Here is a 16,031-nt window from a genome sequence, read left to right on the forward strand (position 1 = left end):
AAATCACTTCCTCTGGCAAAAAATGTTAAGCATTACGCACGCTGAAAAGGAATCTATGTTCAACAGCAGAAAATGTCAGCTTTGGTAGCTACTACACAGATCTCATTAATCATTAGAAAAGGCTCAGAATTGGCTCTAAAGAAACAACATAAGTCTAGTAAAAAGAAGTGCTGGATGTTTTATAGCCCTTTTCTAAATTTTAGAATAACTTACATTTAACAGATATAAGTCTTTGACCCATGATACTGCTAAGATTTCAGTCGTATGTGTATTTAAAATGTTTAAAAATGAGAATATTTCTGGCTGAATTGAGATAAATGCTGATCTGCTTGACTTACCTGGAGTCTAGGATGAGCATAGAATTCATTTAGAAAATCCATAAGCAGGTCAATCTTAAGAGAACTGACACACAAAACAACATGTTTCTCTGTCTGAGCTCTATGTCGGCTATAATTTCCACCTGATTTTTGTCTTTCCATCCACAAATAAGCCAGTTGCTCAAACTGCAATAAAATAAATTTCAAGATGAAATATGGCCTCAAAAAGTCAACAAGGAGATGCTAAAAAACCATATAGTCCAACTGTCTAGAGCATGGTGGGGAACAGTGGCCCCTTTATGACTTGTGGACTTCAACTCCTGGAATTCCTGAGCCAGCATTTAGGTTTTTTAGAAGCCTAGCCAGAGGTGGGTTCCATTTACCTTTACTACTGGTTCGCAGAGGAAGCGCGCACTTGCGCTTCTGCACAGATCATCCATGATGACGTTGTGGCGGGTGGGCGGAACCTCCCGCCGGTTTTACTACCGGTTCTATAGAACTGGACCAAACCGGAAGCAACCCACCACTGAGCCTAGCCCTAAAAGCTCAGGAATTCTAGGAGTTGAAGTCCACAAGTCATAAAGGGGCCATTGTTCCCCATCTCTGGTCTAGATATTTGTTTGTTGTGATTTTATTTAATATGGCTCACAGTAATATCTCACATGCAGAATAAATAATAAGTGAACAAAGAATAACCTAGCAGTACACATTTCAGTCAAACACACTTGAATATTAATGTGTATTACCATATCACACATACTGTATTTTCTAGTTAGCTGAGTGTGGGCAGCAGTATGTTTGCTTTCTTGGTTCTTCTGTAAAGATTTTAGCTGTAATTTATTAATTTGTATGTGCACTCACTTTGACTTAACTCCCTTGTTGATGAGAGAGTCAAGATTTAGTGTCAGAGAAGACAACCTCTAAAAAAGGAATCGTGGCTTGTATTTCCATAATAATTCTTTGATTATTAATAAATCAAAGTAAAAAAAACAAGGTTTTTTTTTTAAAAAGAACATCACAGCCATAAATGATTATTAGATGGTGAGCCATTAGAATGGAAGGCAGATGCAAGATATTCAGGAAGCTGCATGAAACAGACCCAAAAGAATTAAATTACTGAACACCACAAAAATAGATGGGGTTCTGGAAATAGAAATAAAAAAGGATTTGGTGTAATGATAAAATGTCTAAAATTAAAATTACTTCTAATAAAATTAGAAGTAAATATATATGTACCGATAGAGGAAAGTATTTGTAGCTCAGGGTTGAAACAAGGGGTCCTTGGTACAATCGGAACTCATGGTTTTCTTGCAAACATTTCATTTACCCAAACTAGATAACATTATCATGTGTATATAATTTTGCATGGAGATAATGTGATATTGTTGATTAGAACCTGAATGATTTCTGATAAAGTTTGCAAGGAAGAATATGGATTTGAAAATTAATATATCACTGACCAAGGAAGCTGTTTTTGACAAGAGAAATAGAACAATTCATTTTGTTCATTTCTAAATAGTAAAACAGCAAAGCATATGTAGATGAACCAGTGTAGCTTAGTAGAATGTTTACTAAAGATAACATAGATGGAGAAATTTAAAAGGCACAAACAAACAATGAAACAGTGGATAATATTGTAGGCTTGTGTAAGGAATTAATATTTATTGAAGGAGCTAAAGTAGGGAAGAACATGCTTTTTCCTAATTTGTTATCTGAGTATTAAATATAAGTTTACAATTTATTCCTAAAGCAAAATTGTTAATCCTCTTACTCCCACACACTTTCATATATATTATATTATATTATATTATATTATATTATATTATATTATATTATATTATATTATATTATATTATATTATATTATATTATATTATATTATATTATATTATATTATATTAGAGTTGGAAGGGACCTTGGAGGTCTTCTAGTCCATCCCCCTGCTTAGATAGGAAGCCCTATACCATTTCAGACAAATGGCTATCTCTTCTTAAAAAATTCTAGTGTTGGAACATTCACAACTTCTGGAGGCAAGTTGTTCCACTGATTTGTTCTAACTGTCAGGAGATTTCTCCTTAGTTCTAGGTTGCTTCTCTCCTTGATTAGTTTCCATCCATTGCTTCTTGTCCTGCCCTCAGGTGCTTTGGAGAATAGCTTGACTCCCTCTTTTTTGTGGCATCTTTTTTGTGGAACACTGCTATCATGTCATCCCTAGTCCTTCTTTTCATTAAACTAGACATACCGAATTCCAGCAACCGTTCTTTATATTTTGTAGCCTCCAGTCCCCTAATCATCTTTGTTGCTCTTCTCTATGCTCTTTCTAGAATCTCAACATCTTTTTTACATCATGGTGACTAAAACTGGATGCAGTATTCCAAGTATGGTCTTACCAAGGCATTATAAAGTGGTATTAACACTTCATATGGTCTTGATTCTATTCCTGTTTATGCAGCTTAGAACTGTGTTGGTTTTTTTGCCAGCTGCAGCACATCGCTGGCTCATTTTTATTTTTATTTTTATTTATTTTTATATGCCGCCCTTCTCTGGAGACTCAGGGCGGCTTACAATGCGTTAAGCAATAGCCTTCATACTTTTGTATATTTTATACAAAGTCAGCTTATTGCCCCCACAAACCGGGTTCTCATTTTACGCACCTTAGAAAGGATGGAAGGCTGAGTCGACCTTGAGCCTGGTGAGAATTGAACTTGCAGTAATTGCAGGCAGCTGGATGTTAAATGCTGCCTTAGTAGGCATTAGCCTCCTACGCCACTGGTTGTCCACTAGGATTCCAAGATCCCTCTCACAGTTACTACTATTGAGCATGGTACCACATATACTGTACTTGTGCATTTGTTTTTCTTGCCTAAATGTAGAACCTTACTTTTTTCACCATTCAATTTCATTTTGTTAGATAGTGCCTAATGTTCAAGTCTGGAGCCCAATGTTAAAGTTATATTATACTATATTATATTATATTAAGTGAAGTATACTAATGCTCTACTGTAAGTAGAGAACAAAGAAATTATTTTATATATAAATGAAGATTTTGAGATGATGATGTAAAATACAAGTATAGTCATTAAAAATATTCAAAATTAAAATGCTATTATTTTAAGTTTTTTTTTATAAAGAAAATAATATTTTACCTGTATTGGTAATACTACAAGGGCAACACAGATCATAATTACAACCAGCAATTTGGAAGGCCAGATCTTGGGAGTAACATCCCCAAATCCTACAGTGGAAAATGTCACTATGCAGAAATAGAGGGAGTCAAAGAGAGTCAGCTTGTTTCCTGCTCGTTCCAGATGTTGAATTCCACAAATACTATAGAAAGAATGGGTTAAAAAAAAATAATCTGTAACTAGATGCATTACAATTCTGTTTGGTCAAGGGATTAATTATCTCATAAACACATTTGTATTAATGTAAAAGAAAAATCAAAGTATTGTTTTATATTTCACAAAAGTCTGTGAGTTTCAAAATTAATGAACCAATGTTATCATTGATCTCAAACACTGACATATATATGAGACCCAATTAACTGAATGTAACAAGAGAAAAAAATGCACTTTTTCATTTGAAAACACTGAGCAACTTGAGATCATATGAAAGCAATGTGTCTCTTAAATAGCCATTATGGTCACTTAATGATCATAAAGTTGCCTTTCTGGAAAGAATGTTAAAATTATAATCTTTCCTATTATAGGACCTATAATAGCTATCATAGCAGCAGGCAGAAGACAACTGAACTGAGATTTTACAGCATTAAACGATACTGAACAGATAGCCTCAATTACTAAATACTTTTGAGCAGTATTTAGAGACACAGTGTTAGCATATGCAAGCATGTATATATCACTCCATCCTATCCTTATCCACAGTCAATTTAATGAAATTGAACTTGATTATCTATTATCTAAACTTGATAATAAAACCTAAAAAGCTTGAATGTGTAGTTATACTATATTGCACAACTTAACGAAGTGATTCAATACATAAAACAAGCTTGGATATCTTCAGTGCAAGTTACCTCAACAATATTCATTTATATTCAGTGTTCTGCTATTTCTTCTCTTGGCCATACAGATATGTCATTTTACTCAAATTGATCTTTCCACAACTTGAATGGGTCATGGCTGAAGCTATCAATGTTTCCCTGCCTGAACATCCCATGATGTAACTCCCACAATATGTGTGTGTGTGTGTGTGTGTGTGTGTGTGTGTGTGTGTGTGTGTGTGTGTGTGCATGCGTGCGTGCATGTGTTTTAGAATTATACTTAAGGGAAAAAGAGTGGTAAGGTTAAAAAATTGGGCATCAACCACTTGAAATTAAAAAACAAAGTGAAATCCCAAAAGAAAATAATATTCTGAAAGAGTTCTGAAGCCAGGTTTTACAGATTTATGATTGAATGCACAGATCACGCTTTGTTCAAAGAACTCTCTTGAGCAGACTTAGAATCCCTTTGAAGAGTTCTTAAGGGAATTGAAATTTTTGACACTATAATAACAAAGGCAGTCACATGCGGGGGAAAAACAAACGGATATGTTCCACTTGATCATTTCCCAAATGGCCCTATGCAGTACGTTGAACTCTGTGGCATGGAAACCTGCTTGGGATTTCTCATTACTGAAAAGAACAGCTTTTCATAGATAATTAAAATTGTTTTCCTTTAATAAACTCTTCTCCATCTGAATTATTCTTTGATACTTTTTTCAAGAGGATGTGGAAGAACTCGGAGTTATGAAAGGGAAAGATTCATCTTTAGCTCATCAGTGAATGGTTATGTACTGGAGAGTACTCACTTATGTACTCACTTATGTACTGTCTGAACTTTGGAATATTGAGTCATTGTTTGCTGTTTTTTTATCTTTAGTACTTCCCGTAAAAAAAAAAAAATTGCACTTCATGTTTATCCCCAAAAAACCAAACAAGCAAAGAAAAAAACATTTCAAGTATTTATTTCCTGAATGTAAGGTTAAAGTTTAACCATAAATTGGAGAAATCATGGCACAACAGCAACTTTCCTCATGTTTAGAACAACTGTTCTAAATTCTGGCTTTAGTCAAAAAAATGGCTTCCTCTCCATAATGTTAACCATAGAATTGAGGTTTGATGAAGATATTGGGGGGCATGTGAGTCATGCCTTTTTGAACAGCTGATGGAGAAAAGCTCTTTATTTGATTCTCATTAGATGTAAGAAATATACCTTTCTGTGCTGTCCTATCATTGTGGAATTCTTTTTTTCACAAAGTCCATTGAAGATCAGTCCCTGAACAGGAGTTGACTAAAGTTCTATTTGTTCATTTCAGAATGCTGAATGCTCACTGGCAAATTTAAAATGACTGTCATGTTTCTTCTCACCCTCATTATAGTACTTCAAGAGCAATTTCCTTACAGCTGCAGATATTCGTAGCCTAACAATAGCACTTATTTTTAAAAAGGTTGTTCTTCCAAGATAAAACTATTCATGGAAGATCTCAAAGCTAAAAAGATACATGAAAAGTTACAGTGAGATGCAAAATGTATAGCAATTTCTCTTTCATCTCCTTTAATTCTCCATGGTCAGCACTCCTAGTTTGAAATGTCTAAAATTATGGAAAAACATAATATTGTAGAATGTTCTACAGTCTAATACACAATGAAAGATGTTCTGGTAAGAATATTCAAGGCATTCTACAAACATTCATGAGATTCTAAAAGGACTCAAATGTACAATTTTGGAGAAATTGTATAAGGTAAAGGACATTTCTGACAATCTTCACTGTGACTGTTCACTATTTTTCTAGCCTTAGGTCTATTTTTTCTCTGGAAGAAAATTTTAAAGAACCAGGCTGCTACTTTGTTATTGCTTGGATCTTCTTGTTTATAATATAATCACCTGATTTTAATTTTGATTTATTTTAATACTGATGTAACATTTTAAACTAATGAAAGCCATTTCAATATACAGATTTATATTATTATTATATTTTTAAAAATAAAACTAATGTTTTAATGTTCGTTTTCTTTTTCCATCTTTTTCTTCTCATCTTGTTTTTCCCCTCTTTGGAATTGTGAAATTAATGCTTTAATAAATTAGGAAAATAACACAAGCATGACAAAGGAATATTAAAGCTTTTTGGACTGCAATTCCCAAGAAGAGGCAAAAAACTACAGAGTAACAACTATAGCATAAAAGAAGGTAAGCTAATGGTTATTAAGCAAAACTCCAAAATACAATTACGTGGCACAATATGAATGGGACTGAAACATAATTTTAAGAACAACTACATTGCATGTGAAAACAATAATTAACAAAAAAAAAAACCCCTTCAAAAACCATTTCATGTGACATGACTTAATGTCCATCAATCGATGGATTTAATAATTTGCAACCCAGGCACAACAAAACAAAGCACTGCTATATACATCTAAATTTAGGTATTCTGATACTATAAAATGGAGTTGGAAGACAATGTTGTCCTATTCTGGTACTATTTTTATTTCAATGTACATTTGCCTAAAAGAGGGAGAGTATAACAATCAAAATTGTTAGCTGGTATCTTTTATTTATTTTTATTTTTTTATTTTATATCAAATTTATATACTGCCCTTCTCCCTGAGGACTCAGGGCGGTGTACAGCCAAAGTAAAAACATAAACTACAAACATTAAAATACAATTAAAAAGATATATATATATATATATATATATATATATGGCCCCATAATTAAAAACAATGACAAACCAATTTAAAAACATTTTAAAAAGTGTTAGGCCAGCCCGGCTTGCTCAAAAAAGAAAGTTTTAAGGGCACGGCGGAAGGCACCAAGGTCTTGGATTCTCCTTATCTCTGGGGACAGCTGGTTCCAGAGGGTAGGTGCCCCCACAGAGAAGGCCCTCCCCCTTGGGGTCACCAGCCTACACTGTTTGGCTGATGGCACCCCGAGGAGGTCTTCTCTGTGGGACCGCACAGGTTGATGGGAGGCCGTTGGTAGTAGAAGGCGGTCTCGAAGATATCTAGGTCCTATGCCATGGAGCACTTTAAAGGTGATAACCAACACCTTGAAGCACACCTGGAAGACCATTGGGAGCCAGTGCAGCTCTCGCAGGAGAGGTGTTGTATGGGAGTGCCATGCAGCTCCCGTAACTACCCACGCAGCCACAATCTGGACCAGTTGGAGGCTCCGGGTGCCCTTCAAGGGGAGCCCCATGTAGAGAGTGTTGCAGTAGCCCAGGCAAGAGGTGACGAGGGCATGAGTGACTGTGCACAAGGAATCCTGATCAAGAAAGGGCCGCAACTGGCAGATCAGGCGAACCTGACAAAAAGTCCCCCTGGCTACAGCCGTCAGATGTTCCTCCAAGGACAGCTGCGAATCCAGGAGGACTCCCAGATTGCGAGCCCTCAATAGTCAGTGATGGAGTCAATTGACTATATCGGGATGCCGGGAACCACAGCCACTCGGTCTTGGAAGGGTTGAGCTTGAGCCTGTTTCTCCCTATCCAGATCCACACAGCCTCCAGGCACTGGGACATCACTTCAAGGGCATCGTTGGGGTGGCCTGGGGTGGAGATGTACAACTGGGTGTCATCAGCGTACTGATGGTACTTTACCCCAAAGCCATGGATGATCTCACCCAGCGGGTTCACATAAATGTTGAACAGGAGGGGCAAGAGGACCGACCCCTGAGGCACTCCACATATGAGAGGCCTCGAGGTCGACCTCTGCCCTCCTGCCAACACAAACTGCGACCGGTCTGAGAGAAAGGAGAAGAACCACCGTAACACGGTGCCATGGTCGATGGTATCAAAAGCCGCTGAGAGGTCTAACAGGGCCAGAACAGAGGAGCAACCTCTGTCCCGAGCCCTCCAGAGATCATCTACCAACGCGACCAATGCTGTTTCCATGCTGTGTCCGGGCCTGAAACCCGACTGGAACGGATCTAGATAAGACGTTTCCTTCAGGTACTGCGGAAACTGTCGTGCAACCACACTCTCAACAACCTTCACCACAAAGTGAAGGTTGGAGACAGGATAATAGTTGGCTAATACTGCCGGGTCCAGGGAAGGCTTCTTGAGGAGAGGCCTCACCACCGCCTCTTTCAAGGCTGTGGGGAAGTGACCCTCACTCAACGAAGCGTTGATAATTCCCTGGAGCCAGCCTCGTGTAACCTCCCGGGAAGCCAATACTAACCAGGAGGAACATGGGTCCAGTAAACATGTGGCAACACTAAGTCTCCCTGAATCCTGTCCACGTCATCAGGGGTCACAGAGTCAAACTCTTCCCAGATAACATTCTCAAGACTATTCCTCGTCACCCTGCCCGAATCTACCCAGTCAGAGTCCAAATCCCCCCGGATCTGAGCGATTTTGTCATACAGATATTGTCCGAAATCCTCAGCCCTGCCTTCCAGGGGGTCCTCCCGCATTCCCAGATGAAGCAGGGAGCGGGTCACCCTAAACAGGGTGGCCGGATGATTCTCTGATGATGCAATAAGAGCGGAAAAGTAATTAAACTTTGCCGCTTTTATCGCCACTAGGTAGGTCTTAATATACAACCTTACCAGTGTTCAGTCAGATTCAGCGAGACTGGCCCTCCAACCGCTCTCCAGGCATCTTTTCCGGCACTTCATCTCCCTCAGCTCCTCGGTAAATCAAGGAGCCACAAGGGATCAGCACCGGGTCAGAAGCCGCAAAGGCACGACTCCAGCACGACTCCAGCCGCCCGATCCCAGGCAGCCACCAGGTCCTCGGCCGAGTCATATGCCAGATCCTCAGGAAATGGCCCAAGCTCCATCTGGAACCTATCAGGATCCATCAGACGCCTGGGGTGGACATCTTTTTGGCTCCGCCTCCCTGCAGTGGGGTGTAGCAGTTCGAAGGTCCAGGTGAAGGAGAGAGTGATCTGACCATGACAAGGGTTCCATGTCTATATCCCCTATAATAAGACCACTCAACCACTGGCCAGAGACAAAAATCAAGTCCAGAGTGTGTCCCCCCCTGTGAGTGGGGCCATGAACTAACTGGTTCAGGTCCATGGCCATCATGGAAGCCATGAACTCCCGAGCCATTGCAGACATTTCACCAATGGACGGCAAGTTGAAATCACCCATGACCATAAGCCTAGGTGAATCAACTGCCACCATGACTATCATGTTGAGTAGCTCAGGCAGGGCCGTTGCCACGCGGCAGGGAGCCAGGTACGTAAGCAAAAGCCCATCTGAACCCCATGACTCCATCTCACAAAGAGGGATTCACATCCGGCAATCTGTGGCACAGTGGTCTCCCTCGGACCAAGACCTTCTTTAATAATAACCACCACCACCCTGCCCCTCCCCTGGGCCCTTGGCTGATGGAATGCTCTGAAGCCCGGTGGGCACATCTTGACCAGAGAGACCCCTCCCTCCGGTCCCAACCAGGTCTCCGTAATACCCGCCAGGTCCACTCCCCCCTCCTGAATAAGATTGAGAATGAGGGGGTCCTTATTTACCACGGACCTGGCGTTGCACAGCATCAGCCGGAGGCCCAGGTCCTGAGTATTTGTGCCACCTAGTATCCGAGAGGAGCTTTGGGGACCGGGGCATGCAATTGCTCTCAAACAGCAAGTGCACACCCCCAACACATGATATGGTCCCCTGCTCCCGCCATATCTGCCCCTCCCAAACACCGTGCTGATGGTACATCCCTCATTAGGATAGCCCTCCGTCCCCTCCCCAGTTCCTCGTCCTGCACCCTCCAAACCGTTACCCCGTGCCGTTACCCCCATCCCCTTTGGTCATCCTCCCAGTTCCCCTTAAAAGATTATTAAAAGCCCTAATTAAAAAAACCCCTCAATCCCCGCTTTAAAACATGCCACCTCTCGGGGCTCCAAAGCCCGTCCTTAAGGTAGGCCTTCGATAAAGTGGAAGGCCATCACCGCGAGAGGGGGGCATCTCGCAGCGCAAGCAGATCTGCTGAGGTATAAGCCTCAGAGGATCTTCCTACATGCATTATCTTACTTCTTTTCACTTGTATGCTCCAAAGAACAGATTTCTGCCTGCCTATCCTGCTGCTTCACTTGAAAAATCAAACACATAAATTGGATTCTGTCTGTAATTTAGAGTGAAAACTATTGTAATATTGCACTTTATGTGATTGTGTAGCCAGTGATTCTTGAAAGCATAATACATCTCAGTATTGTTCTGCAGTTCTGTCAATAGTAGTAAACACTAAGAGCAAGAATACAAAATAATAATATTTGCTATTATTTTTAAGATGAGTTATTGATGATGTGCTACTTTTAGATATAAGCAGTTTCCTTCTGCAACTATAGACACAGTCTGTACAGCTGGATTGAAACAACAAAACTGTGCAACTACGTCATGCCACACTGGCAGGTCATAATCTAGAAAGCAAGATCAATTATTCAGAATACATACATTTATTGCAATGAGCATGGAATTGGATTACAGAATCCTGGGATTGGCTGTGCCAAGTTTTATCAGGTTTTTTTTAAATTGCCTTTGATCCTTCTTTTAACAAAATGTTGGTTTTATGGGGAGGATATTAATTACCTAATTGATACCACAAAAATGTTAAACTAGTCATCTTCAGTAATATTTTGAAAATGTCCACATCAAAAAATTACCTCACAAAATAAAAGTTTAATAGATCATTCTCAGGGTGTAGTTATAAACAATAAAGAAGAGGTTATGCATATATATGCCTAGTCCTATTTTCAGAATCACATCGAAAGGTATTAACACTAATCTGCTTTCTGCTAATTTAATTGGCAAGAAATTTAGTCCAATACTATGTCCAATTTCTTCATTGATAAGGCCTGTCCTGGAAATTTTGTTTTTCCATAAGGCAAATTTATGACATAGAAGTGACCCTTCCCTACCTTAAATCTCTTGCCTTGGAATTTACAAATTATCTCTTCTTCCATTCACATGGAAAGGAAGTAATTTCTGTCAACTCTATCAGCAACCCATGGAATTCCTATAAACTTATAAATGCACAGGTAAATGCCAAGAGGATGACACACAAAATCATAATTTTGTTTTATGTAAAGTCTTCACTACATAATTGAAGTCAGAATGCAGCCTTTAGCAAAGACTTAATGAGCAATGTGTAAATATATGATTGATTTGTCAGGCTTGGCTCTTCTTTAACATGCAATTATATGGAAATTAAAAAAAAGGTCACAATGCAGCATTTATGGCAACACTTTCTTTACAGGCTAACATAAACTGTTTCCCACACTTTGGAAAGTGACAGGTCATCATTCGTGGGAAGGACATACTATGGCTCACTGCAAACTGCTTTTGCAATTGTGGTCTGCAAAGCATAAAATGTAAATTTCTAATACTGAATTTTACAGTCTATCCAAAATGCTGGGCCTTCACTTATTGAATTTGTTTCTAAGCTAAACAGGAATATAAAAGCTGTTATATTGTGAGCCATTAAGGTCCATCTACCAAAGACTTTATCAGCCCTATTTAGAACTTTAAACTTGCAAGACAGATTATTTACCATTAAGCTAAGCACTTGCATTTGTTACACAGCAATACTTGGAAAATGTCACAAGATTTAACTGTTGAATTATATTATATGGTACATAAATATTAACTATTGCTTGCCAAATCCATGTGTCTTGCCAATAAATAATATATTACATATATTAATTCCTCCTAACCCAATATTTAAAGATATGCTGAATTCTAGCATTGCCTATAGCATTTTCTTACTTCAGTGTGTGCGTGTGTGTGTGTTTGAATCAGTTTTTGATACCTGCTGATTGTTTGGAGTAGTCCCTGAAGTTTTCTTAGCAAAGTTTTTTGAAAGTAGTTTCCTTTGCCTTCTTCCTAAGGCTGAGAGAAACTGGCCCAAGGTCACCCAGCTGACTTTGTATCTAAGATAGTCTCCTACTTTCTAGCCTGACGCCTTATCATCACTCTAATAAACTGGCTCTCATCATGGAGTTTAGGGGAGAAAAAATGAATAACTTTACTGCTGTATATTATGGTTTTTATGCTTGACACTTTGGTAGATGTGCAAAGTCTTTGCAAATCTTTGGGACGTAACGCTCAATATGCTTGATGAATGAAACAGAACCTAATGTCTATGCCCAACTTAGCAAACACTAGTCCAGGCACAAATTTTGGAAAATTATTTCTCTAAAATGACCAGAAGTTCATAAAAATGTTGCTTCATAAGCCTGGATAGATAACAAAGCCAGCAGCAATCCCACGTTCTCCTAAAAGTAACTCGATAGAGACTGCCATGGGTATCAATTAGCTGCTATTTCACACTACTGGAGCACAAGCCACTCTATAACCATAGTCTGTCTACTATTCAAGATGCCCCACCTAAAAAATTCTATCAAGAATTCTATCAAGAATTGTATATTATGTAAATGGTGCAACTCCTCTGTGAAATTATTAAAAATAAGGCATGATTATAAATGAATTATTTGAGTAATTTATGCCAAAAGGAAGATACTTCAAATAGATGTTAATCCCCAATGCATATTTATGACATCCAAAACAAGGACTACTTTATTCAAAACCTGTGATAAATACATCAAGTAGACACAAAGCAAATTGTTAAGCAAGAGTGCTCATATAGTTAAAGAAATCAAAAACTTTGATAGACAGTGAGATTAATTTTCTGTCAGTAAAATAAAATCCCATTCCTGTTACAAAACAGGTAACCCTTTGAAAGCACAGGTCTTCTTAAAAAATTCATTATATTAATCTTTCCTAAACATATTGGAGAATATTCATGTTTGAAAGCACAGAAAAATTTGAAAATAAAGGTATTGGTGTAATGGATAAAGAACAAACCCTCAGTTCTGCCCTATAAAACTTGTCTTTCTCTCAGTTCATATTATGAGGCATAAGAGAGTGAAAAAATAAAAGTAAGAATTCCTGAAATGATATATGATATCACATGATAACCCAGAGTGCCGTATAATTTGAATCATAATTGAGAAATGATCAATCAGCTCTAATATTCCATCTCATAACAAAGCAGCAGAATGGGGCAAATAAATCAAACTATGTTAATTGGTGACCTACAGGTAGCTAAAACTGAGATGTGTCCATCAAAGACCCCGACCCTGTATTTTATAAAACTGTATTTTATAACATGACAGAAAAGTAACATGATTTACATTTTATCACTTTATATGCCTGCATGGCCCATACTATCTAGTTAAACTAAAATAAACTTTATTTGCATGAAATCAAAATTAGCTTTTGTTAAACTTTATTAGTCAGATTAAAATCCTGCTGTTAATTGAAAAACGCTGAATAGTTTACCCAGGCATCCTTTTTATTTTTATTAAATCAAGTTTATTGAATTTTTTTCTGCATCCTTTTTTATTTTATTCACAATTTAGAACAATTCAAAACTGACTGAGGTAAATCCAGTGAGCTCCCATCACTGAAATTGGGCTTGAACCTAAATGAATACCCTAACCTCTAAACCGCACTCAGTCTTGTGTCTTTTTTTTTTTTTTTTTTTTTGGCTCTACCCAGTTCTTCATTCTGGGCCCAGTTTACTATTTTCTTCTCCCCTAATGTTTTCCTACAAGTGCTGGGTCTGTTTTTTTTTTTTTTTTTTTGTGGGGGGGGGATGCAACAGGAAATAACCAACTGGATTTTTACCTGAGCCTGATGTTGTGGGCTGAGACAGACTAACTGTTATGTTTTCATGCTTAAGGAAAACTAGAATTCATAGTCTGCTAGTTTCTAGGCTGGTGCCTTAATCATCAGACCAAATTGGGTCTTTGGGTCCAGCTTACTATGTGCTATTATAGTATGACCCTATTTAGAAACTCATAGAATGGAGATAAAATAAAGAAAATAGTGAAGAAATATCAATTTGTTAGTTAAGTAATTTGCAATTGCAATTAGCTTGAGGGGAAAATAGTTGGCACCTCATTCAAAATGGCCTGTTTTACCAAGCTGTCTGTGCATTTTTGTCATTGTTATATAATAAAGTAATAAAGTATCAGATGAGAGAAGGAGAGAGAGTAATGTAATGATGGAGAGTGGGCCCTCTCCATCATTACACGTGGAAAATTGACATTATTAAACATTCCTGTCCACATGAATGTACTTCCACATGAAACCCACTTTGATTAAGCTGATTTTTGCAACAAATTTTCAAACAAACAAGCTAATATCAAAAAAGTATCAGAGTGTGGGACTTCCGGTCTGGCGCCGCGGTGCTACAGTCGGGGATATGGCAGGCTCTAACGAGCCCACGAAAACCCCGACTGACAAACCACTGATTGATCAGTCTTTGAACCGACCCAGTCTTGCAGGGATGGGGAGAGAAGGCCAAGAGGAACAGGCAAGTTCCTCGGAGGCCAGAAGGAATCCTCAAAGTCGGCGGTGGGGATAGGCAGCCATGGCGGCTGTCGCAAAGCCGCAGCGGACTGTGAAAATATCGTGCAGGAGAGAAGAGGAAAGGACGAGTTTTTTCGAAGCTGGGTGAGTGACACCAACCCAGGCAAGAAACAACGTAACTGCATGGATTATTACAAATAAGACCCCAAATTTTAAAAAGCGGCTACAAAGCATTGGGGCTTGAAAATTTGATAAGGAGAAAAAATTGGAAACAAAGACCCATGATAGAATTTGTTTAAGTACAACTGATCTGGAAGAATTGGCTTTTTATGAACCAGAAAATTGGGTTTCTCTTTTATTTTATTTTTATTTTATTTATTTTTTTATTTTACTTTGATTTATATGCCGCCCTTCTCCGGAGACTCAGGGCAGCTTACAAGGCATTAAGCAGTAGCCTTCATACTTTTGTATATTTTATACAAAGTCAGCTTATTGCCCCCACAAACCGGGTCCTCATTTTACCTACCTTAGAAAGGATGGAAGGCTGAGTCAACCTTGAGCCTGGTGAGAATTGAACTCGCAGTAATTGCAGGCAGCTGGAAGCTAAATACTACCTTTAACAGTAGCATTAGTCTGCTGCGCCACTCAGGCTCAGGCTTAATTGGAATAGATTGGAGAAACATTCTTTTTTTTTCCTTGGGAGTTAATAACTGTGAAAAGTTAATGAAGAAAGACAGGCGGATGGTTACATAATAGCTATGGAGTCTGCAGTGACTAAGCGGAATGTGGATTGAAGAGATTTCCCTTCTGTTCGGAAAAGAAACATTTTGAATGGCGTTTTACTTTGGATTACTTTGAATCTAAAGTTAATGGACTCTGGAGATTCCTATTCTGTCACTGGGTGATTTTATGAAGAAGAAAGAAGAAATACTCTGGATTTACTAGAATTGAAATTAACTGGTTTAGCAAGAAAAAGGTGTGGCGCAGGAATAAAAGAGAAGGAAGTTGATGTATTATATATGGAATAGATGTTACTAAGCATTAAAGTGACACACAGAGTTTTCAACTTGGATGTATGGATTTTTAAGTGGAACACTTATGGACAGATAGGGAAAAGAAGAAATAAAGTAGATAAAATTGAAATGTAATGTTTTAAAGCTTAAATATATAAATGTTTTTTGGATAAAAACAGGAGGGCTTTTGGAGTAATAAGGATGAAAAATAAGAGATGGTAACTAAAATAGAGGATTGATGTTTAGGTGGTTAAAGATAATAAATAAGAGTATATACTAATATGAGATAACTCCAAGAAAATTTAAAATGTTAGATGTAATATGTTTTAACTTTAACTTGTAAACAAACTTCAGACTGGTGAATATGATTGATTAATATTT

The 16,031-nt window shown here is 38.2% G+C and overlaps 1 protein-coding gene across 3 annotated transcripts in view; it reads right to left on the reverse strand.

Annotated features, from left to right (window-relative positions):
- The window catches only part of KCNT2 (potassium sodium-activated channel subfamily T member 2), a 239,178-nt gene that overhangs the window by 91,853 nt on the left and 131,294 nt on the right, over positions 1 to 16,031 (reverse strand). For all 3 annotated transcript variants that reach the window (XM_070939305.1, XM_070939304.1, XM_070939303.1), the window contains exons 9-10: positions 3,463 to 3,643; positions 339 to 503 (exon numbers count right to left, since the gene is read on the reverse strand). In XM_070939305.1, the coding sequence (XP_070795406.1) occupies positions 339 to 503; positions 3,463 to 3,643 (346 nt within the window). The remainder of the gene's footprint in view (positions 1 to 338; positions 504 to 3,462; positions 3,644 to 16,031) is intronic.

This window comes from Pituophis catenifer, unplaced genomic scaffold (assembly GCF_029215685.1).
Source record: "Pituophis catenifer annectens isolate HBS135680 unplaced genomic scaffold, rPitCat1.0.hap2 SCAF_3, whole genome shotgun sequence".
Taxonomy (NCBI): Eukaryota; Metazoa; Chordata; class Lepidosauria; order Squamata; family Colubridae; genus Pituophis; species Pituophis catenifer.